Source organism: Theropithecus gelada, chromosome 3 (genome assembly GCF_003255815.1).
Source record: "Theropithecus gelada isolate Dixy chromosome 3, Tgel_1.0, whole genome shotgun sequence".
NCBI lineage: Eukaryota > Metazoa > Chordata > Mammalia > Primates > Cercopithecidae > Theropithecus > Theropithecus gelada.
In genome coordinates, this window is record NC_037670.1 from 68,737,728 (window position 1) to 68,762,959 (window position 25,232).

Sequence of the window (25,232 nt, forward strand, 5' to 3'; positions counted from 1 at the left end):
TGAGTGTTTTATGAGTGTGTGTGCGGTAGCTCAGTGAGAAGGTGTCTGGGGCCGCTGCCGCCTCTCACTTCCTGCCGGATTTAGAAGCAGTGATCTCATCTCCCTCACTTTTGACAGTTCCTGCTAAGCAGCGCTATATTTAGCTGTCTGTGAGTCAGTGCTGCTCCAGGACCCTGACCTGGGCAAGGGCCCGTAGGCCTTAGCCTGGCCCTGTGGCCCCCAGGCGGCCGCACAGCCAGGGAAGCCCAACCTTGGTGCTATTGCCATGGTTACCCCAGGCCCTCCCCATGGCTGCTGTGAGCGTGCAGGCCAAGCAGAGATAGGACGCGCCTGCATGGGGACTGCCCTCTCAGCTCCTCCTTCCTCAAGTGACAGACGACAGGCCATGGCACATGTAGGCCTGAGGAGGCCTCTGTCCACGTGAGGTTCTCTGGCCTAGAGAAGCTGAGACTGTCCCTGCAGGGGCTTGGCCACCTCTCAGGTTCCCCTGCATGTCCCACAAGAGACCAACTGCAATCACCAGCCAGGTGACTGGGGCTGACCTGGACACAGTCGCCACGGCCTGGCTGAGGCTGTGTCCTGAAACGTCTGTCCTGTGGCCCTGGGGAGCTGGCAGGCTTGCTGCACACCTGTGGGCCCCACCACACCTCCATCAGCCTCTTTTCCCAGGAAATGGAGAGACTGTGGGATTGGTCCTGTCCAGGGGCCCTGGTGGTCAACAGATGGCTGCATGTGTCACAGGAGCTGAGGAGAAGAAAGGGTGGTGTGTTTGTGCACGTGTGTGCCCATTTGAGAGACTCTCATGTCTCCCGCCTTGCCAAGCGCATGCCAGGCAGGTGTCAGTGGAGGCCCTGAGGCAGGCTGGAAAGAAGACATTGGCTGGTGAGTCAGGAAGGACCCTGCATGTCTTCCCCACAAACCTCCATGGCCCCTGTGCCTCAGCCAGCCTCAGGCCAGCAGAGGGCTGGGACAGTGGTTTCTGGAGTTGGCTGGCATCGCCCTCAGGAGGCCCTGAGGCCCCACGGTAGTTTGGGGACTCTGTGGATTCTGGGGGATTGACAGATATCCCCACTCCCCTTGCTTGGGAATGTCACAGGGCTTGAGAACCAGGCTTGGGAATAGAGGGTCTCACACACACCTGCACACCCAGAGGACAGAAGCTCCCATAGGTGCCATGGCTGAAGCCTAGAATCGGCCATGTGTCCCCCACAGCCTAAGGAAAGGGGACCATGAAATCATATGTGTGCCTTCCCAGACTATGTTCCTCCTGGGCCGGTATTGAGTCTCCCAAACTCCCCACAGCAACCAACATGGGTGGAGAAGCAAACTCCCTTCCCTGAAACTGAACCACTAGATGGCCCTGGCCAGGGAGTCTCAGGTGCAGCTTCCTGACCACACAGAGCACCCCAGAGGGCCTGGCATCAGCCCCAGTGAGGCACCCCTTGGAGGGACTCTGGGCTGCAGCCCTGGCTCAAGACCTTAAGGCCGTTTAGCTACTGTTCTGTGCCTGGACTCAGCATCTACAGAGCCTAATCTGTGTTTAATGTGTGCCAAGACCTGGACAGTTATAGCACAACACTGGGGCATGCCAGACCCTTGCTGGGCTAGATGTGGGATTTGATCCTCCCGCCCAATGCACATGTATACACACAAGCACACACATGTACAAACATGCACACTGACACACATGCACACGTGTGCACATGCACAAACTGCTCTACAAGTACACAAGGGCACACACAGGCACACAGTTGTACACACATGCACACAGGCACGCCTGCACACATGCAAAACAATATACATGAACATGAGTGCACGCATGGGCACACATAGGTACAGACGGACATGCAGACACACATGCACATGTGCTCACATGCACAAGCCAGTATACATGTACACAAGGGCACACACAGGCACCCACACATGTGAACACATGCACACACACCCCCTCACGGACAGGCCAAGCTCAGGAGCCAGACCAGATGACCCTGGGAAGGGCCCCCGTCAACACTGTTTTGTTTCCTTGTGGTTGATCTGGTGGTTGATTGGCTGTATAAATGTGCTGGCCCATGAGGAGTGAGAGAGGCATGCAGAGGAGTGAGCAAGGGTGAGCAGAGCTCCAGGTCTTATGTCAGGTGCAGGTTGGGGACACAGAACAGCAGAGCCAGTCAGGCAACAGAGGGAGAGCCCCTGCCCCCAGCCCCCAGCCCCCAGCCCAGACAGAAAAACGGGGAAAGGAAAGGGAACACCCAGTCCTTTAATGCCCTGCTAGGTGCCAGGGACTTGGGTGTCTTCCCAGTGCATTTCACCCTCACATTGCTCGAAGGATTTTGAGGGGATTCAATGGGATCATCAGGGCATGTGTTTAGCTGGAGCAGGGGGGAGCCAACATTCAACACATGCTCACTTTTCTTTTTCTCCAGTGCTGAGAGAGCATCCACATGTGCCAAGGTCACATGTTAAACAGACCCACTCCCTGGGTCTTCCCTGCCGTGGACCAGCCCAGCCCCAAGTGCTGGGCCCAAAAATGAGGAAGACCTAAGCCCTACTTTCCAGAACCAATGGGGAAAACTGCCAGGCAGATAGAGAAGCCACAGCACCTGGGCAGTGCAGTGGAGCAGGTGGGGGGATGGGGAAGAGGGTGCAGAGGCAGAGGAGGGGTTCGGGCCCCACAGGCCTGCCCCACACATAGGGTCACAGGAGGTGGTGTGGGAGCAGAGACCCTAACCTTCTCAGGGGTGGGAACTTCTAGGGGAGTCTTCCAGCCGACTCAAGCAGGCTGAGTGTGTGAGGGGCTTGGGCAGACCTATGGAGGGCTGTCCTACTCCCCTGCTGTGCGTCCAGCCCCTCCACCTTTTTGTTCCATGACCACATTACCCAGCTCCCAGAGGCCCTTCAGATTGTGGCTTCTGTTCACAGGGTCTATCCTGACCGTAGAGCCCAATGACTACTCACTGGGTGGAGACACAGGGCAGGAGAGTGGGCAGAGACCTCCCTTCTGCCTGTCATCTCTGTTCTCCTCCTAGAGATGAGACCTTGAACACCTCAAGACCCCGGGCCACCAAAGAGGCCAGATTTAGGCACCGTGTCTTTGGGCCTCTGATCCTGTGCAAGGGCCACCACTCTGGCCCTAAGTGGGGGTGGGAGAGTATTGAGGAGGGGAGACCAGATCTTCTCAGACTTGGAATTTGAGTCACAAGGCCTGGGTGTAACAATGCAGACCCCGAGACAAAGCTCCTGTGCTGCCCATTCTGTGCAAGTCACCAAATCTTTGAAACTTGTTTGCTCATCCATAAAAATGGAGTATAGACCAAAGTCATAGAGTGGTTGTGAGGACTGAAATGTTAAATGTCATTATAGATAAGTAAGCACTAGTAAGCTGTCAGTCCCAAGTGATGATGGTGATGGTGGTGGTGGTGATGATAATGGTAATGGTGTGATGGTGGTGATAGTGATAGTGATGATGGTGGTGGTGGTAGTGATGGTGATGGTGGTGGTGGTGGTGTAGGTGATGGTGATGATGGTAGTGATAGTAGTGATGATGGTGATGGTGGTGATGGTGTTGGTGTTGGTGATGGTGATAGTGGTGTTGGTGATGGTGATGGTGGTCATGGTGGTGGTGGTGGTGATGGTGGTTGTGATGGTGGTGGTGATGGTGGTGTTGATGATGGTGATGGTGGTGATGGTGTTATTGGTGGTGGTGATGGTGGTGATGGTGATGTGGTGGTGGTGATGGTGATAGTGGTAGTGATGGTAAGGGTGGTGGTAGTGATGGTGGTGATGGTGATGANGTGATGGTGATGTTGGTTGGTGGTGATGGTGATGTTGGTTGGTGGTGATGGTGATGGTTGGTGGTGATGTTGGTTGGTGGTGATGGTGATGGTTGGTGGTGATGGTGGTAGTGATGGTGATGTTGGTTGGTGGTGATGGTGATGGTTGGTGGTGATGGTGGTTGGTGGTGATGGTGATGGTTGGTGGTGATGGTGGTAGTGATGGTGATGGTGGTTGGTGATGATGGTAGTTGGTGGTGGTGATGATGATTGTGATGATGCTGGTGATGGTGACATTAGTGATGATGGGAGTGATGGCGATGATAGTGGTGGTGGTGGTGGTAGTAATGGAGGTGACAGTGTGACAGGGGTCTCCAGAATCTGTGACCCCTTCATGCTTCTCCCATAGGGTCACTGGTGGGGAGCTCTTTGAAGACATTGTGGCGAGAGAATACTACAGCGAGGCTGATGCCAGGTGGGTGCAGAGCCCTCACGCTGTCCTGTCCGTCTTCCCTTATACCCTCACCACCCCTCCTTCACCCACTCCTGCTGCTCTTTCTGACTCACGTCTGATCCTGAGCATCCTTGCTCACCCACACCCCAGGGCGATGGGCATGAAGCCAAAGGAAACTTGTAACCTCAGTGCAGAGCCAAGAGGCCACCTCCCCTCCACGCCCAGGGCCCTGTTCAGAGGGCTTGGCCCTGGGTCTGTGGGCCTCCCAGTGTGGGGATGGAATGGAGGAACTTGGGCTCCATCCAGGTGGGGCTTCCTGTGGACCCTCAGGCAGCTCTTCCCACAAGGCCAGCCCTCCCCAGGGGGAATGAAGAGGGACAGATGGTCTCAGAGATGGCTGTTGGTGGCCTGGCTGCTGGAGACCAGATTGAGGGATGGCAGATGTCAGCTGGGGAGGTGACAGGGCCCAGTCCCTGGAAGCATAGGCCACTGGTAGCCTGCTGTGGCCCAGGCCAGATGCCACCCTGACACCTGACAAGGATGTCTCTTGTAATAGTACATCTCACCTCAAGGACAGCTGACAGCATTACTCCCTGCCCACTGGGCTCTGCCCACCCTGCTCTGCCACAGAGATGTGTATTAAAAACAAACAAACAAACAAACGAACAAAAATCCTGAGACCAGGCATGGTAGCTCACACCTGTAATCCTAACATTTTGGGAGGCCAAGACAGGAGGATTGCTTGAGACCAGGAGTTTGAGACTAGCCTGGGCAGTATAATGAGACCCCCTCTCTACCAAAAACTTAAAAAAATTAGCCAGGCATGGTGGCACACATGCACATCAGCTACTTGGGAAGCTGAGGTAGGAGGATGGTTTGAACCCAGGAGTTCAAAGTTGCAGTGAGCCGAGATCGTGCCACTGCATTCCAGCCTGGGTGACAGAGCAAGACCCTGTCTTCAAAAAATAAATACGTAAATAAGGCTAACGGAGGACCTCACTAGGTAGTGAAATTGTGGATGATTTTAAATGTGTATCTTCTTTGTCTATTTAAAAACTCTTTTTAGTCCAGGCCGGTGGCTCACGCCTGTAATTCCAGCACTTTGGGAGGCCAAGGTGGGCGGATCACCTGAGGTCGGGAGTTCGAGACCAACCTGACCAACATGGAGAAACCCTTAAAAATACAAAATTAGCCGGGCATGCTAGCGCATGCCTGTAATCCCAGCTACTCGGGAGGCTGAGGCAGGAGAATCGCTTGAACCCAGGAGACGGAGTTTGTGGTGAGCTGAGATTGCGCCATTGTACTCCAGCCTGGGTGGACAACGAGAGCAAAACTCTGTCTCAAAAAAAAACCTTTTTAAAATGAGTATGTATTACTTTTCTGATCCAGAAAAATGAATTTTTTTTAAAGTAGCAGGAGTAGTTTGATGTGACTTGCCTCTGCACCAATAGGAAACTGCCCTTGGCGACATGGCCCGCGTCCCTGATGGGCAGTGCAAGCAGTTCTGCTGCCACTGGGCCTCCCCTAGAGCCAGGCAGGGAGAGGGACAGAACTGGCGAGTCTCTTGGCCCCAGACTTCTGTGGGGTTCGGGGCACTGGCTTCTTTTCTAAGGATCCTTGAGGAGGAACTTTGTAGTTTGCAGAACAGCCTGGAGAGGCCTGTGCCCTTGGAGCGGAGGAAGACGAGGTTTTCCTTTATATTCTACTTAGAAGAAAAGTAGAAAGTGGAACGGAGCCCTGTCCCCCTGCTCTGAGCTTCTGGGGTGAGATATGTCACAGAGCGTGCTGCTGCCTGCCTGCTGGCCAGGTAGACTCGAGGGTCCCTGGTGGCCCATCCAGACACCTGCCGGGGCAGGTGGGATCCTAGGGTGGGTGGAGTGCCCTGAGGGGTGGGCAGATGCTGGGCAAGGGTGGGGGCATGTGGCCTCCTAGAGCCTCCCATCAGCAAATCAGACCCCACAGCTAGGGCTCAGGAGTACCTTAGACCACAGCCCCACCCTCACCCACCCTCACCCCCTGCCCATGCCCCATCACAGGCCCCTCACTCCCACCCTCCTCCTCACCTGCCACCTCCAGCCCTCTCCCCTGCCCCCCTGCGCCCCACTGTCTCCTATGCTCCCTCTGCCTCCTTAGCGATGTCCTGCACCGCCCAGAGCCCCTCTGCTCCCATGGATCCCTTTTGGCCCCACTGTGTGGTTCAGGCGTCATTGTGTTCATCAGGTTTGGGGAAGGAAGCACAGCCTGTTGTCTCCCGCTCTGGGGGAAGCTTGAGAGTCAGGCTGCCCAGAATGCTGCACCCCTTGCCGCCCCAGGTGGAGGCTGGAATGGGGCAGCCCCAGCCATGGGGGCGAAGGGGTCACCTGTGACTTCCTCATCACACCAGGCCAGTTCCCTCCGGAGCGCCAGCCCCTCTGCCCAATCCTCAGGCACAGGCTTGCTCGACATCTCCCTCCTCAGTCTGAGTCTCTGATGGCCACACAGCACCCCCACACACACCCACAGCTCCTCCCCATGGCGGGCCCTGGGGTGCCTGGCCTGGCAGCAGGAGTCCCACCTGCTTGAACCCCAGATTTTCTGCTGTGGGCCGGGGGACCGCAGAACTGGCCTGGCGAGGTCTGGAGCAGCCTCAGGGTAGGCTCGGGAAGGGAGAAGAAAGGGATTTCTAGGGTCCTCAGGAAATGCTTGGGCTGTTCAGGTCCCAGGAACCTTTGCCAGAGCAGACTGTAGTGTTCCCTGCTCTGACCCAGGTCTCCCCACCTCCTCTCACAGGACTCCTGATGCAGAGGGCACCCCTGGTGTATGGGGTCCCTTGGAACCAGCCAGAAGAGATGTTCTCTTAAAACTCCACTGCCTCTGTTGAGGGTTTGGAGCTCAAATGGAGGGCATTCCGTAGCCAGACTGTGGGGAGCGAGGGGGTGCACGGCCTGCGTCCTATAGAGGGTGCCAGGATCTGGGCAATGATTTTGGAGGCTGAGCGGGAGAGGGGACATGGAGAGGGAAGGAGCCTCCTGGAGAACCCCTCCTGGGTTGGCCCCGCTAGTGCAACAGCCTCAGCACGGGGCCCCTCCTCAGGCTTCAGCAGCCTTGGGCTCCTTTCTTTCTGGGTGAGCCTCATGCCCTGCCTGGGGCCGCAGCGGCTTTGCTCTCTGTGCATGAGCTTCAGCCTTCAAGCAGTGGATCTTGGTGGAGAGTCTGACAGAGGCTCTCGTGGGCCCCTACTCCACAGGCTTCGCCACAGACTCGGGGCAGGACTGGAGCAAAGGAGGGGGCTTAACTTATCCCCGGGCGGAGCCCCACGTCTGAACGGTTGGGGTTGTGCTGAGACAGAGGTAAAGAAGGACAGGCATGGGACAGGATGGGCCGAGGCCTCCTGGCCAGACCTGGGCAGGGAGGTGCTTTCTGAACCACCCAGACGCAGCCAGGGCAAGTGTACTAATGCCCTGCCTGGTACCTGCCAAGGGCCAGGAGCTGCTGCCGTGGAGCAGCTGACAGATTTCTGGATGCGCCCCATCTAAGGAACAAGAAGAAACAGAACAGTCATTGCTTTTCTGAACTCATTTCTAACCAACAAAGCTGGAAATTCATCTTAGGAGGAAGCAGGGTCTTACTTTGGAGTTTATGGGGGAACTAAAGGGTGCCCATGTCTTCTTCAAACAGGGAAAGCAAAGTTCAAAACATTTAGAACCCATTTTTTTAAAAATCCTTAAAAAGCAAAGTGGCAGTCAGGCACAGTGGCTCACGCCTGTAATCCCAGCACTCTGTGAGGCCGAGGCGGGTGGATCGCAAGGTCAGGAGATCGAGAACATCCTGGCCAACATGGTGAAACCCCATCTCTATTAAAAATACAAAAATTAGCCTGGCGTGGTGGCGCATGCCTGTAATCCCAGCTACTCTGGAAGTTGAGGCAGGAGAATCGCTTGAACCCAGGATGTGGAGGTTGCAGTAAGTCGAGATCGCGCTACTGAGCTCCAGCCTAGGTGACAGAGAGAGACTCCGTCTCAAAAAAAAAAAAAAAAAAAAAAAAAAAGCAATGTTACTTCTGAAAGATGAGTGAGGGACTGTGTGCAATGCTGACTGTCCCCGGAGGGGGAGGACATCAGAGCCCAGGCTGAGAATAACGTCCCAAATGCTGCTTGGAAACAGTTCTAATCACAAGAGTGACATCTTATAAACTGTTCAAAACATGAAAAAAACAAAAACAAACCTAGCGGGGGTCTGCCCTTCCTAGAGAAGACAGCGATGTTAACAGAAGGTGAGGGCAGATAGATGGCGTGACGATGAGGTCTCACATCCTCCAAGGGCCATAGTCTCAGATTATACCAGGATAAGGGCAATATAAGGACAGGTCCCTAAAGTGCAGGGGACTGCCCTGAATGAACTGTCCGAGGCCAGGTGGTTGTCCCATCCCACCTACCCTGCTGGGTGCAGGCTTGTCTTGGGAACCCCTGGCTTGCTCAGCCAACTTGATCCTGAGCTTGCGTTTGCAGGGCCTGGAGCCTGTGTGACAATGGACGGGATGGACTTGATCTCAGCAACACATGCCAAGTCCCCATCATACCCTCAAGGACACCATGGAGAGGTGCAGACCCAATGCTGGCCCCATAGTCCCCCTGTCTCTGGCATGGGTTTGGGGCCCTGCACCACTAGCAGGGGAGGCCGAGGAGGACTGGGTGAGCCAAGTGTGGAGTCAGGGGGCGAAGACATCTGGGGAGGAAGGAGGATACAGGGCATGGCCAGAGCTGCGGCCAGGACTTAGTAAGTCTGAGGCTGAAAGAAAGTCGACGAGGAAGGTTCAACTCTCGCCCTCAGCAGTAGTCTGTGGGGTGCATGTTGGTGTCCAAGAAGGTAGCACTTCCTGGTGACCACAACCTCTGCACACATCACTCCACCAGGATAGTGCCTAAGGGCAGAGGAAAGTCCAGCCCTCAGGGAAGTGATGGACCACGGGGATGGGCTGGGGAAAAGTGCACACAGTTGGACAGGAGGAGCCCAAGATCTATGCTTTTCCCAGGACAAACCAGGTCCAAGACTGACCACAGGATCTGGCCAGCGCTGCTACCGTCCACACCACACAGCAGTGCATGAAGGGGCCGGCTGGCCCCTGGGAGGGCCACACTGAGCTCACTTTGCATCTGGACCCATCTGGATGGCTGTGGATATCTGACCCCACAGCCTCACCCCCCGCTGCCCAGGCTTCCTGTCCCATAGGGAGGCTGAGTCTGCCCACCAGAGGGAAGCCCCCGCAGCCAGCTCGCCATGCTTAGGCCCACAGGCCTTGCCAGGACACAGTTGGCCATTCAAAGGAACAGATGCCAGGCCCCCTCAGGAACAAGGAGGAGGGGCTGGTCCAGGCAGATAAGAGCATTATGGGAAGTAGATGGCCCTCATAGAGGCTTGTCATGAGCTGACTTCAGGGACACAGCCCCCTACGGGAGTTGCAGGAGCAGAAGAGGCCAGGAAGAAGTCTCTAGGTGTAGGCCAGGGAGAAGGGAGGGTGTTTCAACAAAGGGGCAGGACACCCCAGGGCACATGGGGAGGAGGGAAGGCAGGACACCCCAGGGCACATGGAGCATGGAGATAGGATTGTGGCTCCCACTCTGGTGACATTGACACCACCAAGGGGCTGTCTCCCATGAGTTTGGGCCTGGTTTCTCCTGACCCCACACACCGCAGGAGTCCTTTACCCGTTAGGACTCTGAGGGCTGGGTTTCTTCAGAAGGAAACTCAGATTCACTTTTAAATGTAATGGCTGACGCTGTGCAGATGGGACCAGGAGGGGTGGGAGCTATTTGAGGAAGAGGGCTGGCCTCCCGTGTCCTCTCTGAATTTGCTGTTAGGAAAACAAAGCCCACTCATCTTGCTGACCCTGGTCACCCTCCTGTCCCCAAGGATCTGGCTGCGATAGAAGGGTCTTGAGGGGGGTCTTCCCGTCCCTCCCTTGACCCTGCCCAGTGGGGTGGTGACTGAGACCCCAGGCAGGTGGGCATTGGCAGCCTGTGGCAAATGCCTCCAGGCCCAGCAGGGCAGCCTCGGAGGTGGTGGCTGCTATCACCCTGCATTGTGGAGCTGTCCCCAGGGAGGGGCTTGTGTTAGGCTCCAGGGGCACCTGGGCAGAAGCAGATTCAAGCCACAGGCTCTCGGTGTGTGCAGGGGCTCCGTGGCCCTGGGTCTGATGTGCTCTAGGACAGGTGTCAGGGAGGTGGCCTGAGAGCAGCTTGGACCTCTCCTCCCAGTCAGTCATGGCCTGGAAGAGCCGGGGACTTCTGCCAACAGCCCTCCCTGACTATGAGAGGAAGGGTTGAAGGGGAAGCTCCGTGTGCTCAGTGCTGCGCACACACAGCCCCCTGCCCAGCCCCTCAGATCCCTGGGAGCTGAGCTAGATGCCCCTAGTGCTGCTGGAACTGAGCTGCCCAACACGGTAGCCACCAGCCAATGTGGAAGCTTAGGTTTCACTTTTTTTTTTTTTTTTTTGAGAAGGAGTCTCACTCTGTCGCCTAGGCTGGAGAGCAGTGGAGCCATCTTGGCTCACTGCAACCTCCACCTCCTGGGTTCAAGCAATTCTCCCTGCCTCAACCTCCCGAGTAGCTGGGATTACAGGCATGCGCCACCACACCCGGCTAATTTTTATGTTTTTAGTAGAGACGGGGTTTCGCCATGTTGGCCAGGCTGGTCTTGAACTCCTGACCTCAGGTGATCCGCCCACCTCGGCCTCCCAAAGTGCTGGGATTACAGGTGTGAACCACCACGCCCAGGCGGGTTTCACTTTTTATTAAAATGAAATAACATGTGCCTGAGCACATTATTTCTGCTCCAGCACAGAGCAGCGTCCTGGTGCCTGGGGCTTTCTCGCACACCAGGCAGCCGTCTGCCCCCACCCCCAGCCGCCTTGGCCCTTTCCTGTCTTGGTTTTCCAGCCCTCTCACCCGGCCCACTCACCTCAGCCCGCCTTGCAGGGTACAGGCTCAGCCTGGCCTCCCTCCTGAGGGTGCCCAGCTTAGGGTCAGGCTTGGCCAGCAGGAGCCTGGGGACAGGGGTGTTTCCTTTGAAAGTCACTTCTGTGTGCCTGGCTGTGCCCTCTGAGCAGATACGGACCCAGAGGGGAAGGCAGGGCCAGGGCCAGGGTTGCTGGCCTTGGAGCTGAGGAAGGAGCTCCAGAGGCCCCTCCTGGCCAGCATCTCCTCCCCACTTGACTCGCTTTGTCCCCCTGGTACCCCAGGCCACACAGCACCATTGCCCCTGCCCCCAGTGCCTCCTCTTGCTGCTCCCCGGGGCCACTCGCACTAACCCACCTGCTGTTTGCCACAGTCACTGCATCCAGCAGATCCTGGAGGCCGTTCTCCATTGTCACCAAATGGGGGTCGTCCACAGAGACCTCAAGGTGAGTCCCCACCCCACTCTGTGCCAGGTGTCTGTTGTCTGTACCTGCATGCTGTGTACAAGGAAGTGTGAGGGGCTGGACAGTGTGGGGCACTGTGGAGCTTGGAGGGAGAGAGGTGTATGTGTGTGTGTGTCCTTGTGTGCATGCATGGAGTGTGTGCATGCATGTGCATGTGTATGTGTGTGCACCTCCTGTGTGGAGGGTGTGCATATGTGTGTGCATGTGTGGAGGCATGTGTGCATGCTTATGTGTGTGCACCTGTATGTAAGTGTGCATGTGTCATGCGCATAGAAGTATGTGTGTGCGTGTGCATACATGTGTGTACATGGAGGTTCGTGTATACATATGTGCATGCCTGGGTGGAGGCATTGTGTGTGTATGCACGTGTGTATACACGTGTGTATACATGCTCGTGTGTGCATCTTGCACCTGTGCGGGGATGTGCATGTATGTGCACACATAGAGGTGTGAGTGCGTATGTCTGCATGAGTGGTCGCATGTCTGTATGTGTGCCTGTGTGCATGTGTGTATACATATGGCATCTGTGCATGCACATGTGTGTGGGGACTGCGTGCATGCATGTGTGTGCATGTGTGTACAAGTGTGTATGTGTGTGCAAACGTGTGTGGGCATGTTTGTGTGAATGCATATGTGAATGTGATATGTGGGTACATGTGTGCGTGTATGCATGTGTGTGCATGTCTTGTGGGCATGTGTGTACATGTGCATGTGTGTGCACTTGTGTGTTGGGGGGGTGTCTGCACATGGCCCTCCCTTCCCCTCCGGACCTTCAGGGCTGGGAGAGGTTAGTCTTCAGAAATCAGCCTGTTGCACTGCACTCCAGCCTGGGCGACAGAGAAAGCTAGTAACAAATGTCCACTCAGGGTCTCACTGTGAGCCCCTGCCAAGACTCCACTCTGGCAGGTGGGACACAGGTAACAGAGGGCTGACACTGTTGGGAGCAGGGTGGTGACATCAGGACTCGCCAGGGTCTGCCAAGTCCTCCCAGCCCTTTCTCCAAGTCTCTGCTGCCCCCAGCTTAGGTCTGGGCAAAACAGTTCTAGGCTCTCTTCGGAAGAAGGTTGGTCACCCCCCAGGGCACAGGGTGGCCTCTCAGAAGCTTAGCTGTCTCTCTGCTCCTCCCTCTCTCCCTTCCTCCCTCTTTCCTTCCTTCCAATCTCCTTTCCTCCTTCTTCAACCCCACCTTCCCCAAGGCTTGGTTCAGCCTGCTGCTTCTCTGTAGACAGGCAAGCAGTGCAGACCCTGGGGCCATCACCCTGAAGGCATTTAAGACCAACCTGCCCACTGGTTTTCATGCTGGATGGGGGTCACACCCTTCCTTAGGCCATCGATGATCTTTGCACTGCTCTGGGGAGAGCGCCACACCAAGAGCAGATCTGGGACCCTCTCCTATGCCCTTTACACGCCACTGTGCCCCCTGCTCCCTCTCATCTCTGCATTCCAAGCATGTCCTGCTGTGTCTCACGTGAGTCAGCCTCACTCAGGCGCCTCTGGGAGGAGACGGCCCCCAGGTGCTCCTCTTGGGGCCACATGGGTTGGTGCTAGGATTCAGTGGTTCTCCTGTGAGGGGTCACAGGCATTTTGTTACCAGACCCTATGATTTATCTGGTTAACTTTGGGGCCAAGGCATAGAAGTGGAGGTCAATGGTACCTCCTCCCCAATCTGAGGGACAAACAGAATTCTTGGTGTCTCAACCTCCTGTTGAGGGGGACAGGATGTCCTTTTCTCCTGGACAGAAATCCACCATCTTGATCGTGACAGCCCAGGAAGCAGCAGAGTGATGGGGTTGCTCTTACCCCACAGGGGAGGGTGGCGGAGAGCAGAGGGCAGTTGATGTCATCCCAGGGAGCTGCAAAAGAGCCAGGATGGAGCTGTAGGTGGGAGCAGCACTAGGTGGCCTAGCAGGGGTGGGCACAGCCTCAGAGCTACCCTGGAGCCTCCAGGCCTTCTCGCCCAGTGCTTCCTACAGCCCATGTTCACTTAATGCTCCTTCTCTTCAGAAGAACTGCTGGTCTGTTTCCTCCGGGAAAGGGGCACCTGCGGCAAGTCTGCTCTGGGCTGGATGGAGAAATGCAGCCCCTGCCCCTCCTCTGTCCGACTTCTCCATGTGGCTGCACAGGGAGCTTAGGGCCTCCACCTACTCATGTTGGCAAAATCACCGTGTCCAGAGGCCTGTGGGTTGGTGCTCGGTAGACAGGGATGCATGTAGACTGGGACCCCCACAGTGATGAGGAGGTGGAAGTGGGGGACAGAAGCCCCCAGTGCTGCCCTGTCAAGGGAGCAAACGGCCTCATCCCGCCTGCTCAGTAGAGCGTGGCTGGAGCTTTCGAGGAAGCTCTGGGTTTCTGCTGAGGGGCACTCACAGCTCAGGGCTGTGGCAGTCTTTCCACATGGGGATAGCATATGTCATTCATCCTGGGGGCCACTTTTTCACATTTCAAGATCTCTGAGGTTTACAACCAGTGTTAAAAGCGGGTGGAGTGGCTCTGTTTTGTCTTTTTTGGCGGCTCATCAAGCAGCAGTGTGATCCCGAGGGTACTGCGCCAGATGGAAGCTGTGCCAGGACAACGGGGCACTCACCAGGGCGAAGGGGTGGCTTGGGAGGCTGGCCAAGGGGACCTGAGGGCTCCAGGGACGCCCCCTGCTGGTCACGGACAAGGAAGGCCTGCAGCTGAGAGACCCCACCGCTGGGATGTGGTGAGGCTGATGGGTAGACCAGAGCCTGGTGGGTTTGAAAGCTGGGACAGGAAGGCCCCACGGGATGCAGTGGCCCTGGGACCCCCTCAGGCCCTCAGTGCCAAGTGTCCCCAGTCTGGGGACAGCAGCCTCCTTGGCGCTGCTGCAGGACAGGGAGCAGGTGTCCTTCTGGCTTGAGCAAGGGTACTGCTCCCTGTGTCAGGGCCTGAGTAACCCCCGACCTGTGGATACCCAGCGGGCAGGGGCTCATTGCAGGGGCCTCCTTCCTGCCCCATGTAGTGGAGATGACCAGAGCCAGGGGCACTTGGTGGGTGGATGTCCTGGGCTGCCCCTAGTGCTGAGGCCCCTATGTGCTTCTCCTTGCCCTTGGGAGGTCACCATCTCAGTAGGAAATACCTGAACCTCCCCTCAAGAGCCTCCGACATCACATGTCTCTGGGGAGTGGGAGACAGGGAGGAGAGGGAGGGCCATTGTAGTCCCTCAGCCAGTGGGAGTCCGAGGGCCACGGGAGCCCTCAGCCACTGCACGGTCTGCCCCAGAGCTGTGGGGAACATTCAGTTTGCTTGTAAGGATGAGCTTGAGGTTTTGGTCCAACTGGTCCCCAGGTCGCCCTTTCAGGGTATGGGGATCCAAGCTCAGGCTGAGAGCCAGCTTTCCTCTAAAAGGCCAGAGCTGCTGTGTCTCTGTCCCCAGGGGCAGAGGGGCTGTGGGGTTGCAGGCTCAGCATCTGGGACTCTGGGGTGAAGGCTCAGCTGTGCCCTGCAGACACCATGGGGCAGGGCTCAGACCTGTGCACCTGTCTCTTGCAAACCACTGTTTTCTTTGTTTTGTAACCTCCCACCCCTCCCTGCATAACACCTCTGGGTTTAAACAACGTGCACCCTTGTGCCGGTCACCTCCCTGCAGCCGGAGAACCTGCTCCTGGCCAGCAAGTGCAAAGGGGCTGCAGTGAAGCTGGCAGACTTCGGCCTGGCTATCGAGGTGCAGGGGGACCAGCAGGCGTGGTTTGGTGAGTGCCAGGGGCAGGGTGTGTTGGCTGGCAGTCGGCAGGGAGGGGGTGGTGTGACAGCCCCTCGTGGCCTCTTCCCCTCTCTCTAGGGTTCGCTGGCACACCAGGCTACCTGTCCCCTGAGGTCCTTCGCAAAGAGGCATATGGCAAGCCCGTGGACATCTGGGCATGTGGTGAGGCCTGGCCTGAGTTGGTGCAGGGCAGGGCCTCGGGTGTTTTAGGACTTCCCACTACATCCTGGAGTGTGCAGTGACCAGCACGTGTTGCTCTCATCTGGATTTATCTGTGTCAGAGCTGCCCTGGCAGGGGTCTGCCCACGCAGCCAGGAGCTCCCTTTCCACCCAGATTAGAATCACATGACCCTGGCGCACCCCAGTGCTTGCCTGCGCTCAGCAGAGGTCTGGTCCAGAGGTGTGGTGGGTGGACGGGAGTGGAGAGGAGAGGTCAGAGACTGTTGGGCCATGGGCAGGGCCCCTTCTTGGGTAGGGGTATCCTCCCACAGAGGTGGGTAGCAGCAGAGGGGCTTAGCGCCACCCGCATCTGCATCCCCATGATAGTTTGGGTGTGGGGCAGAGTGTGGAGGGGTTGGCTGTGCCCTTCTGCCCCAGTGTCTGCAGCACAGGTGGGGGCAAAGGAATGCTGGGGACCCCAGTGCCCTCCCAGGGCCACAGGAGCTGGGCAGTGAGGGTGCAGGGCATGGGCTCCATGGATGGTGGCACCCTACGAGTGGCTGTGGTGCTCACAGGCCCCATCCGCAGGGGTGATCCTGTACATCCTGCTCGTGGGCTACCCACCCTTCTGGGACGAGGACCAGCACAAGCTGTACCAGCAGATCAAGGCCGGCGCCTACGACGTGAGTGCACTGGCCCCTCTCTGACGTGCTCCCTTCCTCCAGGTGTGGCCGGGTAAGGGCAGCATGGGAAGAGGCCAGGAGTAGGGTGAAGCCACCTGTGGCCAGGTCCTGGGTCGTGCTCTCCCAGATTGGTGGCCAGAGATGAAGCCCCTTGGAGAACTCTGGCCCCTGCCCGAGAGGGGGCTTCAGGCCTGGCTGGGGCACTGTTTCCTTCTGCAGTTCCCGTCCCCCGAATGGGACACTGTCACTCCTGAAGCCAAAAACCTAATCAACCAGATGCTGACCATCAACCCTGCCAAGCGCATCACAGCCCATGAGGCCCTGAAGCATCCGTGGGTCTGCGTGAGTCGCCCTCGGTGCCAGTGGCGGGGAGGGGGCTCCTGGTGGAGGTGGCCTCAGACCACCCCCCTGGCGAGGGCCCCAAGAGGGTCCTGTTCCTGACACCCAAGAGCTCCCCTGGGTCCCCTGGGTGCTCCTTGTGGCCTCTGGCTTGGGACACACCAGCACGTTTGTGAGGCCTGGGGCTTGGAGGGCATTGGAGGGTAGAAGCAATCCCTTCCTCCCAACTGCAGTCCTGTCTGTGAGGGACAGAGTGGTGAGGCAAGGGAAAGGCAAGTCTTAAATCCCAGGCAGGTTGGGGGGACGGATGGCCCTTGCTGCAATGGTGGCTGATGGCTCTTGGCATGTGGGGACCCCGGGGTGCCGCAAGCCTTGCCACCCTGGCCTCTCCCTTGTGCCTTGGGCTCCTGGCTGCCATATGACCACCCCTTTCCCCACAGCAACGTTCCACGGTAGCCTCCATGATGCACAGACAGGAGACTGTGGAGTGTCTGAAAAAGTTCAATGCCAGGAGAAAGCTCAAGGTGAGGCCCTGGCCCCTAGTCCCAGGCATGGCCATGCTTCCCTGTGTCCCTCTGGGCTGGAGCAGAGGGGCCTTGGAGGGTCTGGGCAGACCTAGGGGTTGCTGCTGCCCCCAGGACTGAGTGTTAGCAAGTCCCAGACTGGATGCATCAGGTGAACTCAGGCCAGCTTGGGAACGAGTCCAGAGGGGCCGTGGGCCAGGTGTGGCCCCTCCTAGTTGTCTGTGCCACCTCGGAGCAGCCCTTGGAGGGGCCGTCCTGAAGTGCTGGCTGCAGGCTCCTCATACGCACCATCTGGCAGTCACATTCTTTAGTACAAGCAAGTCTGAAGCTTCCGGCTCAGACAGGTTTGGTAAGGAGAGCGGAGCCACACACACTGGTCTTGGGTGGGCCGGGGGAGGTCGGGGAGGGAGGTGGGCACCAGTAGGGTATCCGACCTGCCTGCTTTGGCCAGGGCTGGCTCCGGTGACCGCACTCTACTCGTGAGTTCCAGGCTGGGGACTTGTTGCCTGACTGCCCTCTGCTGGTCTCTGAGCGGTTCTCCCCGGAAGCCCCAGGACTGGTGCCCTGTCTGAGCCTGTCAGGAAAGGAAGGGGCTGTCAGGGAGCTGGACCCCGGAGGAGCTGCCAAGGTGACCAGCTGTTCTGGTGACCACTGAGGCGTGAGGGGTCTTGAAGCAGTTAGAAACTGTAGTTGGTCAACAGGTTTAGGCCCAGGGTGTGTGTAATTCTGGAAATAGGTGATCTGCCTCAGTGCGGCTGCTGGGTTCCTGGAGCTCTTGCCTCTCTGGAAGGCTGAGGTCATGTCAGCCTCATGACCATGAGTCTGAGCATCTGGGCAGGAGGACAGGGGTCTTATCCTGGCCAGAAGCCAGCAGGGAACACTGATGGGACAGCCCTGGTTTTATCTGTGTCTCTCCCCAGGGAGCCATCCTCACCACCATGCTGGCCACACGGAATTTCTCAGGTGAGCCTTTCTTCTCCAGAGAGACAGGGGCTGCCCCATCCCTGCTGGCCCATGCAGGAGAGCGCCTCCTTCCTCACCAGCCTCTCCACCCCTCCTCTGCGGCAGGCCCTCCCTCGGCGTCTGCCTCACTCAGTTCTGAGACCCACTGCCCACCTGGCCCCTCTGGGCTCCCACCTTGGGTGATACCACAGGGTCCAGCCCCCTGAGGCCATCACCTTCGTGCTGGGTCTGTGTCCCTCCACCCCGTGAACACGAGCGTCTGTGCTGCCCCAATGGGGCTCACAGCATCGTGTGTGTCTGTCCAGGCGTTTGTCGGGCATCTGTGTGGCCTCCTTGTCATTTTGAGTGCTCTGAGCAATGTGTTTTGTGCGGGAGGAGGGCAGAAGGGATGCGGGGTGATGCGGGAGGCTCGGGGGCCTCCTTCCGAGTTCTGGATGAGCTGCAGCCTCCTGCCCCGGCCGCTCAGAGTGGGTGGTTGGGAGGCAAGTTCTCTTGGTGGGGTGTGGGGTGTGGTGGAGGGGTGGGGTCTGTTATAGACCCCTGAGGCCCAGGGCGCTGGCAGACCCATCTGGGGCATGACGTTAGCCCCAGAGTGGAGCCGGCAGCCCAGGTCTGGACAAGCTGTGCCCGTGGCTTCTCCGTCGTCCGACACTCCGTGTGCGAGCGTCTGTGATCCGTCTCTCTCGTTGTCCGTTTGCATCTGGCGCCCCCCACCCGCCATCCTGTTACTTTTGCTGTGATGCTGTACTGCCGGGAACGCGTGCACACGGTCACACCAACACTAATAGGACTGTCCTGTCTGCTGTGTGCTCACCACACCCTTCGGGCACGAGAAGCCCCCACTGGGGTTTTCTAAGGAGAAAGGAGGCAAATGCTTTTCCGTGTCAATCAGTCCAATCTTGTTTTCACTCTCTTGAGCAAAGGATTCTGGAACCATCTGTCACCTAAACTTTAACTCTAATCTTCTTCTGCTTCCTTTGTCTCTTTTCTTCCCTTACCTCGCCCACCCCTCGTCTGTGTCCGCCCACCCCTCCCTTCCCCTCGTCTCTAACCCGGTGCTAACAGTGGGCAGACAGACCACCGCTCCGGCCACAATGTCCACCGCGGCCTCCGGCACCACCATGGGGCTGGTGGAACAAGGTAGATGTGTCTCGACCAGCGTCCCGCCCGCTCCCGCCCATCCCTCCTGCCAGCATGCAGCCCCCTGCTGCACACAGCCGCTGGCTGGGCTCCAGAGCCGCCCCAGAGGCCGCCAGGCCCCCGGGAGCCCCTGCTCCCGTGTGGTCACATCCCAGCAGAGCCCACCGCAAGGGCAGGGAGGCAGCCCCCAAGGCTCCTCACCTGTAAGAGGAGGGGCTGGGCTAGGTGACCCATGGGCCACACCAAGCCCTTCTGGTCCTGGCCCCTGAGGTCTGGGGGTCTGGAGACCCCCATTAAGAATGGCCTGGGCCCCACAGGGAGCCACTGGACCTGCTGCTGGGGGGTCTGAGTCCTGAAAGGAGAGCCTTGGGGAGCAGGGCCAGAGAGGCAGAGGCCCTTGGGGCAGACCCTCACCCTGCCCCTTGGGGGCCGCACGGAGACGGTGGTCTGTGCTGCTGAGTCCCACACGTGCATGTCTGCCCCGAGCCTCCCCCAAGGACAGGCCGCTCTGGAGCGGGGTGGGGCTTTTAGGCACCCAGAGGAGACTTTCAGGGTTTCCTCTTGGGTTGTTTCTGCAAAGTCCTCCTCCCCTGGCACCAAACCCTGTGAGGAAGAAGGCCGGCACTGCCCACCTGCTCCTCTGGGCTGTGCAGGGCCAGAGCCCAGAGGCCCAGGTTGGCTTCTGCCCACCTGCTGGCTTGTGACCATGGACAGACCCCATGAGGGCTAAGTGACCCCAAGACCTCCTTGCAGCTCCAGCCTGAGCTGAGGCCTGGTGAGAGCTTAGGTTAGGCCAAGCTGGCAACGCCTGGCCACAGAACACAGAGGGCTAAAGGGCTAACCCCAAGTCCTCCCTGGGCTGAGCTACCGAGTTCCCTGTCAGTGCCTCCAACATGGGCTGGGGACCGAGCAGAGGTTCTAGGGTGCTGGGGACTGCCTTCCCCAGGCCTCCTCATGACCCCACAGGGTAAGCAGCCTGGCCTTCCCAGCCAGAGACCTCCTCCTGGGGAGGCCCAGGCCGTCCTCAGGGAGGGCAGTCTGTTCTCCTCCCATGAGCCCAGTGGATGTGTCTAGCAGGCAGCACCCCGGGAGGGCCCTCCTGCGTCTGCTCCATTTGACAGGCCTTTCCAGAGCACAGGCGGAAGGGGGCTGTGATTAGAAAAGGGTGAGGCTAGTGGCTTCTGGGGAGGTGCTGCTGCCCAGGTGACAGTGCTGAGAGACAGCTGCCTCTACGCTGCCCTGTGCCCGGGGCTCCTGCTGCAATGCCCGCCTGCCTGCAAGTGAACGTGGGGCGACGGTGCATGAGGCCCTGCATGTGTGGCTCCACCCTGGGCGCCGAGAGCGGCTCTGTCCTGGAGGGTGGTCAGTGCATGTGGACAGAGCCCAGCATGGCTGTCCTGGGTGACCAGCTAGGGGGACAAGGCAGAGTTGGGGCTGAGGGGACCGCCCATCCTGCTAGGTCAGCCCAGCTCAGCCATACCACACGGCAGTGAGCAGGGAGCTCAGTTCTCTGCCCATGGCAGCTGAGTCTGGTACCATCCAGTCAGAGTCTGGTACCAGCCCATGTGGCATAGCCCCCTCGACCCTCAGAGAGATCCCATCTGTCAAGTGTGCTTCAGTTTGGCCTCTGTGGTCTCTCCTGCACTGATCGGGTGTAACGGCATAGGAGACCCAGCGTCCGGCCAGCTGCAGGGTGGCAGCAGTTGCCCTGGCCTGGAGACCTGGGAATGGGCAATGCCTTCCCAGGATGGAGGGCAGAGGGTCTCTCCTTGTCCCACAGAGGCCTGCGGAACCCCCAGCCCAGGTATCTGGGATGCCTGTGACTGCTCCGCCTACTCTAGGCTCCTGCGGCACCTAACGCATGCTTTGAACTTGAGACACAGAAAGGCAGTTCCCGTGCCCTTGAACGCTAGTGTAGATGGGTGTCAACAGGACTCTGGCCACGGTGAATCTGTAGTTAGTCCCAGACAGAAATATGAAATGAGCAGCCCCCCAAAAAATGGGTGGCCAGGAGCCATGCGCTTGGGAGGGCCGGGCCTGTGCACCCCACACTCACCCAAGGCGTGCACAAGCGATTGTTGTAAAAGCGGGCTCACAAGGAAGGATGTTTGGGAACTGACTGAGACCACAGGGGCATCTGCTGCAGGGCTTCCCAGAGCGCTGATGGCAGCGTTGGCCTGAGTCCTTCAATGAGGGCTGGTTTGTACGTGGCATTTGCCGCCCACTGGACTGTGAACTTCTGTCTTTTTATTTCCCACTGCTGCTGTGGTACATCTCCAGCAGCACAGTTTGGAAATGCAGGTTTTGATAAGCTCAAGGATCTAAATGGAACCCTCAGTACCAAGGACTGTCCGGGGTCTCTGTCAACCCCGCCGATGGGCCTAACTGTGTTGCCTCCTTTCCTGTGAGGATTTTCTGAGGACATGCCCGGGGAAAGAGCTCAGTTCCGCTGCTGACTGGGGCGCCGTGCTGGCCCCAGTTCCAATGCAGAGCCTGGCTGGACGTGCCGCTGGGTTGGCAGAGGTTGCGTGCCTGGCTGTCCCCTCGGGGGTGGGTAGAACCTGCCTTCTGCACACCGCCTGCTTCAGTTGGCCACAGCTTTTTAAAATGTGTGTTTCTGGAAGGGACTGGGTCCCTTCCTTGCCTGTTCAGCTCCCCACGACAAATGTCCTCAAGGCGAGGCTGGATGCCTCCTTCCTCGGGCTCCTAAGAGGAGCCTGTCCCCCAGCCGTGTCAGGCAGCTGGTCACCAGCAAGGACAGTATCCCCTAGCTGCAGCCTCTGGCTGGCTGGCGCTGGGCAGATGTTTCTGAGATGAGTCGTGTGTGCTGGAGATGGGAGGGGAGCAGAGAGGGCGGGATACACAGACAGGTGAGGGGGCTATGGGGGCCTTGGAACCCTGAGTTCTGAGTCTTCAAGACTCTCCCTCCACAGCCAAGTTACAGGGAAGCAGATTTGAGCCACAGGGAAGCAGATTTGAGCCACAGCGAAGGGGAGAGTTTTCAGTTTGCGCTGTAAGGAAGTGGGCAGTCGGCATTTCTGGTCCTGGGAACTCACTGGGCAGGGCTGCCTTGGGGCATCAGGGAGGTGGTCCTGTGCGCAGCTTCACCAGGTGGGGCCTTAGGCCTGGGGACGGGAGAGTGATGCCTGAGGCCCCTCTACTTCTCCATGGATCCTGGGAGGGACTCCTGGGCTTGATACAAAATTGTTGAGCGTTAAGAGATCTGTGAAGAAAGGGAGGCTGGGAATAGAAACTGTGCCCACTGCACATGGGGTCCCCGGGGCCACGTGCAGCCACTGGTCAGGCACGACCCCAGTCCCAACAGAGCCCAGGAGGGGCCAGGGCCATGGAGGAGGAGCACTGGGCATGTGGACAGGGAGGGGGTGGTCAGCAGGCAGCAGGCCCAGGCCTGTCTGTGTCCTGCGGGGTGCAGCGTCCTGATCTCCACGGCAACCTGGAGCACCCAGCGTCAGAACCACCGGGAGGGCTTATGGAACAGATGTCCCGCCCTGGAGAGGTTCTGGCTCAGGAGGGTGGGGTGGGCCTGGGAATTTGCATTTCTGACTGTACAGGGCAATTCTGCTGCTGCTGCTGCTGGGGTGGGGGAAGGATCCCATTTGAGAAGCGCTGCAGTCCTAGGTTGAAAGGTGCCTGTCTGTCCCCACCAAGGCCTGTATGGGCAGCCCGGGGTCCCCAGGCAGGAGAACCCAATTTCACGGCCTGGCCAGCCAGGGTCCTGGAGCCAGGAGATGGGGGAGGGGTGGGGGGGTTGCTGTGCCACCTTCCTTCCCGGCTTGGCCCGGGGGCAAGCATCCCCACACTTCCCACGTCGTCATCCCCTGGGCTCCAGCCTGGCTGCCTCTCTAACCCTGTTGCACCGGCTGGCCGCATGGCCCTGGCTCTTTTTGGTGAGCGTGGTCCAGGACAGGTCACCTGTGAGTCCTGGGCCCGCAGGCTTGCGCCCCTTCCTGAACCAACACAAATCTTGTTTTCTCTCTCTCTCTCTTCCTTCCTCACTCCCTCCCCTTCTCACCTTTCCTTTTCTGTAAGGTAAGCTGACTTCCTCTTTTGGTTTATTTTTTATTTTTTTATTTATTAGTTCTGTAATTAAAATCCTAACAGCCGTGGAGAGTGTGGGCACCAGGGGCTGGGGCCAGGCCCCCCTGACCTCTGCGGGGGAGTGTTGGGTGAGGCGGAGACCCCGCTGCTGGGACCAAGTGTCCTCAGGGGCTTGTGGGCAGAAAGGCCTGTGCTGACCCCAGTCTGCACAGAAGCGGCCACAAAGCCAGGGCTGCCGGGCAGCTCGGAATGAGGGCGAGCAGGGCTGCCCTCGGTGCCTGAGCTGAGAGGCCCACTGGGCAGAGCTCTGAGGCCTGGGTGCCAAGGTACGGGGGTCTGAGAGCAAGGTGAGCGCCTGGGCTGGGATAAGGCCCTCTGAGTGGGCGGCCAGCTGCAGCCCACCCACCCCTACCCCAGGATGGCGTGGCCCGGGAGGGCATGACCTCTGGGGTGCTGGCTCAGCTGCCCCCACCCCAACCTGGCACCGCTAGTCCTGAGTTCCCATCATGGAGGAGGCAGCATCCTGCCTTCCTCTAGGAAGAGCTTGCATGTGGCCCAGAAGCCAATGGGACTCCCGAGCACCCACGCGCATCTCTGGGTCTGCCCAGAGGAGAAATCCGGATGCCTAAAGGAGCCCCAGGGTCACGGAGGAGGCTGGAGACAGGGCTGTCCTGGCGTGACGGGATGGCCCCCCACCTGCTCAGAGCCAGCTTGGGTGCTGGAGCCACACTTGCCTCAGGACCCTGGGCTTGCTCTTGGGGAAAGAGTGGGGTCAGGCAAAGGGGTGGGGGTGCGCTGCAGCGAGACCCAGGCCCAGCACTCACCATGCCTTTTTCCTCCCCATGCAGCAGCCAAGAGTTTACTCAACAAGAAAGCAGATGGAGTCAAGGTGAGGCTCCGGCCGGGCCCTGGGGTGCTGGGGGGCCCAGGGCCTGCAGCTTCACCCCCACTCCCTGGGGCTCCTGCTCTGGAGTCCCCCTCCCCCCATATCCTGGCAGACACGGGATGGGGAATTGGCGAGTGAGGGGCTTCTCCCGCCTAAGGGTTCCTCTTCCCTCTCTCCACAGCCCCAGACGAATAGCACCAAAAACAGTGCAGCCGCCACCAGCCCCAAAGGGACGCTTCCTCCTGCCGCCCTGGTACTGAGCTCCTCAAACTCTGCCTCTCAGCCCCTCCTACGCCCCTGGCTGTGTGATTGCTGCTGGTCAGAGGGGGCCTGGTGAAGGTGGGGTCCGGCCCCGCCTGGCCTGTCTGACAGCACTCGCATGGCCCCCGCCCCTCATCCCTCACCAGTGGTGAAGTGGAGAGAAGAGGCCACTGTTGCAGGAGGCTCCACTTCAGACAGGTTTAGGGCTCCTCTGGGGAGCCCCTGACTGAGACCCACAGATGTTGGGGTACTGGGGAGAGGCCCAGCCTCCCACCCATGTTGACTTGTGGATGTCTCTCCAGGAGTGTTCAGGAAGTCAGTGAGGCAGAGGACACCCTCTCCCCGCCAGGACCCCACCCTTAGCTCCCCCACCATCCTCAACAGGCCGACCCACAGACCACTCCCAGGGTCTGGCTTGGTGGGGCTGGGCCAGGCTCTGCAAGGAGAACAGCCCGTAGTGGCACATTCAATGGCCCGTGGGGAGACGGGGCCACAGTGGTGCAGTAGAGAGGTGTCTAGGTCAGGGCCATCCAAGGAGGGGGCTTGCCGTCACGTCTGTGTTCCCTCAGGAGCTAGCACACCCGTGCTGCTCTGTGGCTGCCTGAGAGGCAGGACTTAGGGGCTCCCTGCCGGGGAGGGGAGGGATCCCCACCATGCTCCGCTCCGACTGCGCCCCTCAGTGCCCCTTGCCCTGGGGGCTCCTACAGGTGAACCCTACAGCAGTACTCCCAAGGATGTAAAGTTGTGGCTGGTGGGTGCCGGCCTTCCTGCTGGGGCACTGTGCTGTGTCCCCTCAGCTGTCCTAAGAGCTTTGGGGCTTGCTGGCCCATAAGTCCCCACATTTGCTGGAAGCAGGTTTGGTGTCCCCTGAGAACCC

At 58.7% G+C, this 25,232-nt stretch overlaps 1 protein-coding gene across 10 annotated transcripts in view; it reads left to right on the forward strand.

The window, feature by feature from the left end:
- The window catches only part of CAMK2B (calcium/calmodulin dependent protein kinase II beta), a 108,940-nt gene that overhangs the window by 67,157 nt on the left and 16,551 nt on the right, over positions 1-25,232 (forward strand). For 4 of the 10 annotated variants that reach the window (XM_025381119.1, XM_025381117.1, XM_025381116.1 and 1 more), the window contains exons 5-15: positions 4,180-4,245; positions 11,530-11,602; positions 15,228-15,330; positions 15,420-15,503; positions 16,089-16,183; positions 16,403-16,525; positions 16,963-17,046; positions 17,967-18,009; positions 19,075-19,149; positions 24,060-24,097; positions 24,276-24,347. In XM_025381119.1, coding sequence (XP_025236904.1) covers positions 4,180-4,245; positions 11,530-11,602; positions 15,228-15,330; positions 15,420-15,503; positions 16,089-16,183; positions 16,403-16,525; positions 16,963-17,046; positions 17,967-18,009; positions 19,075-19,149; positions 24,060-24,097; positions 24,276-24,347 — 856 coding nt within the window. Of the gene's footprint in view, positions 1-4,179; positions 4,246-11,529; positions 11,603-15,227; positions 15,331-15,419; positions 15,504-16,088; positions 16,184-16,402; positions 16,526-16,962; positions 17,047-17,966; positions 18,010-19,074; positions 19,150-24,056; positions 24,098-24,275; positions 24,348-25,232 lie in introns of all 10 variants that reach the window. The other 6 variants (XM_025381121.1, XM_025381123.1, XM_025381124.1 and 3 more) reach the window with 5 other exon arrangements.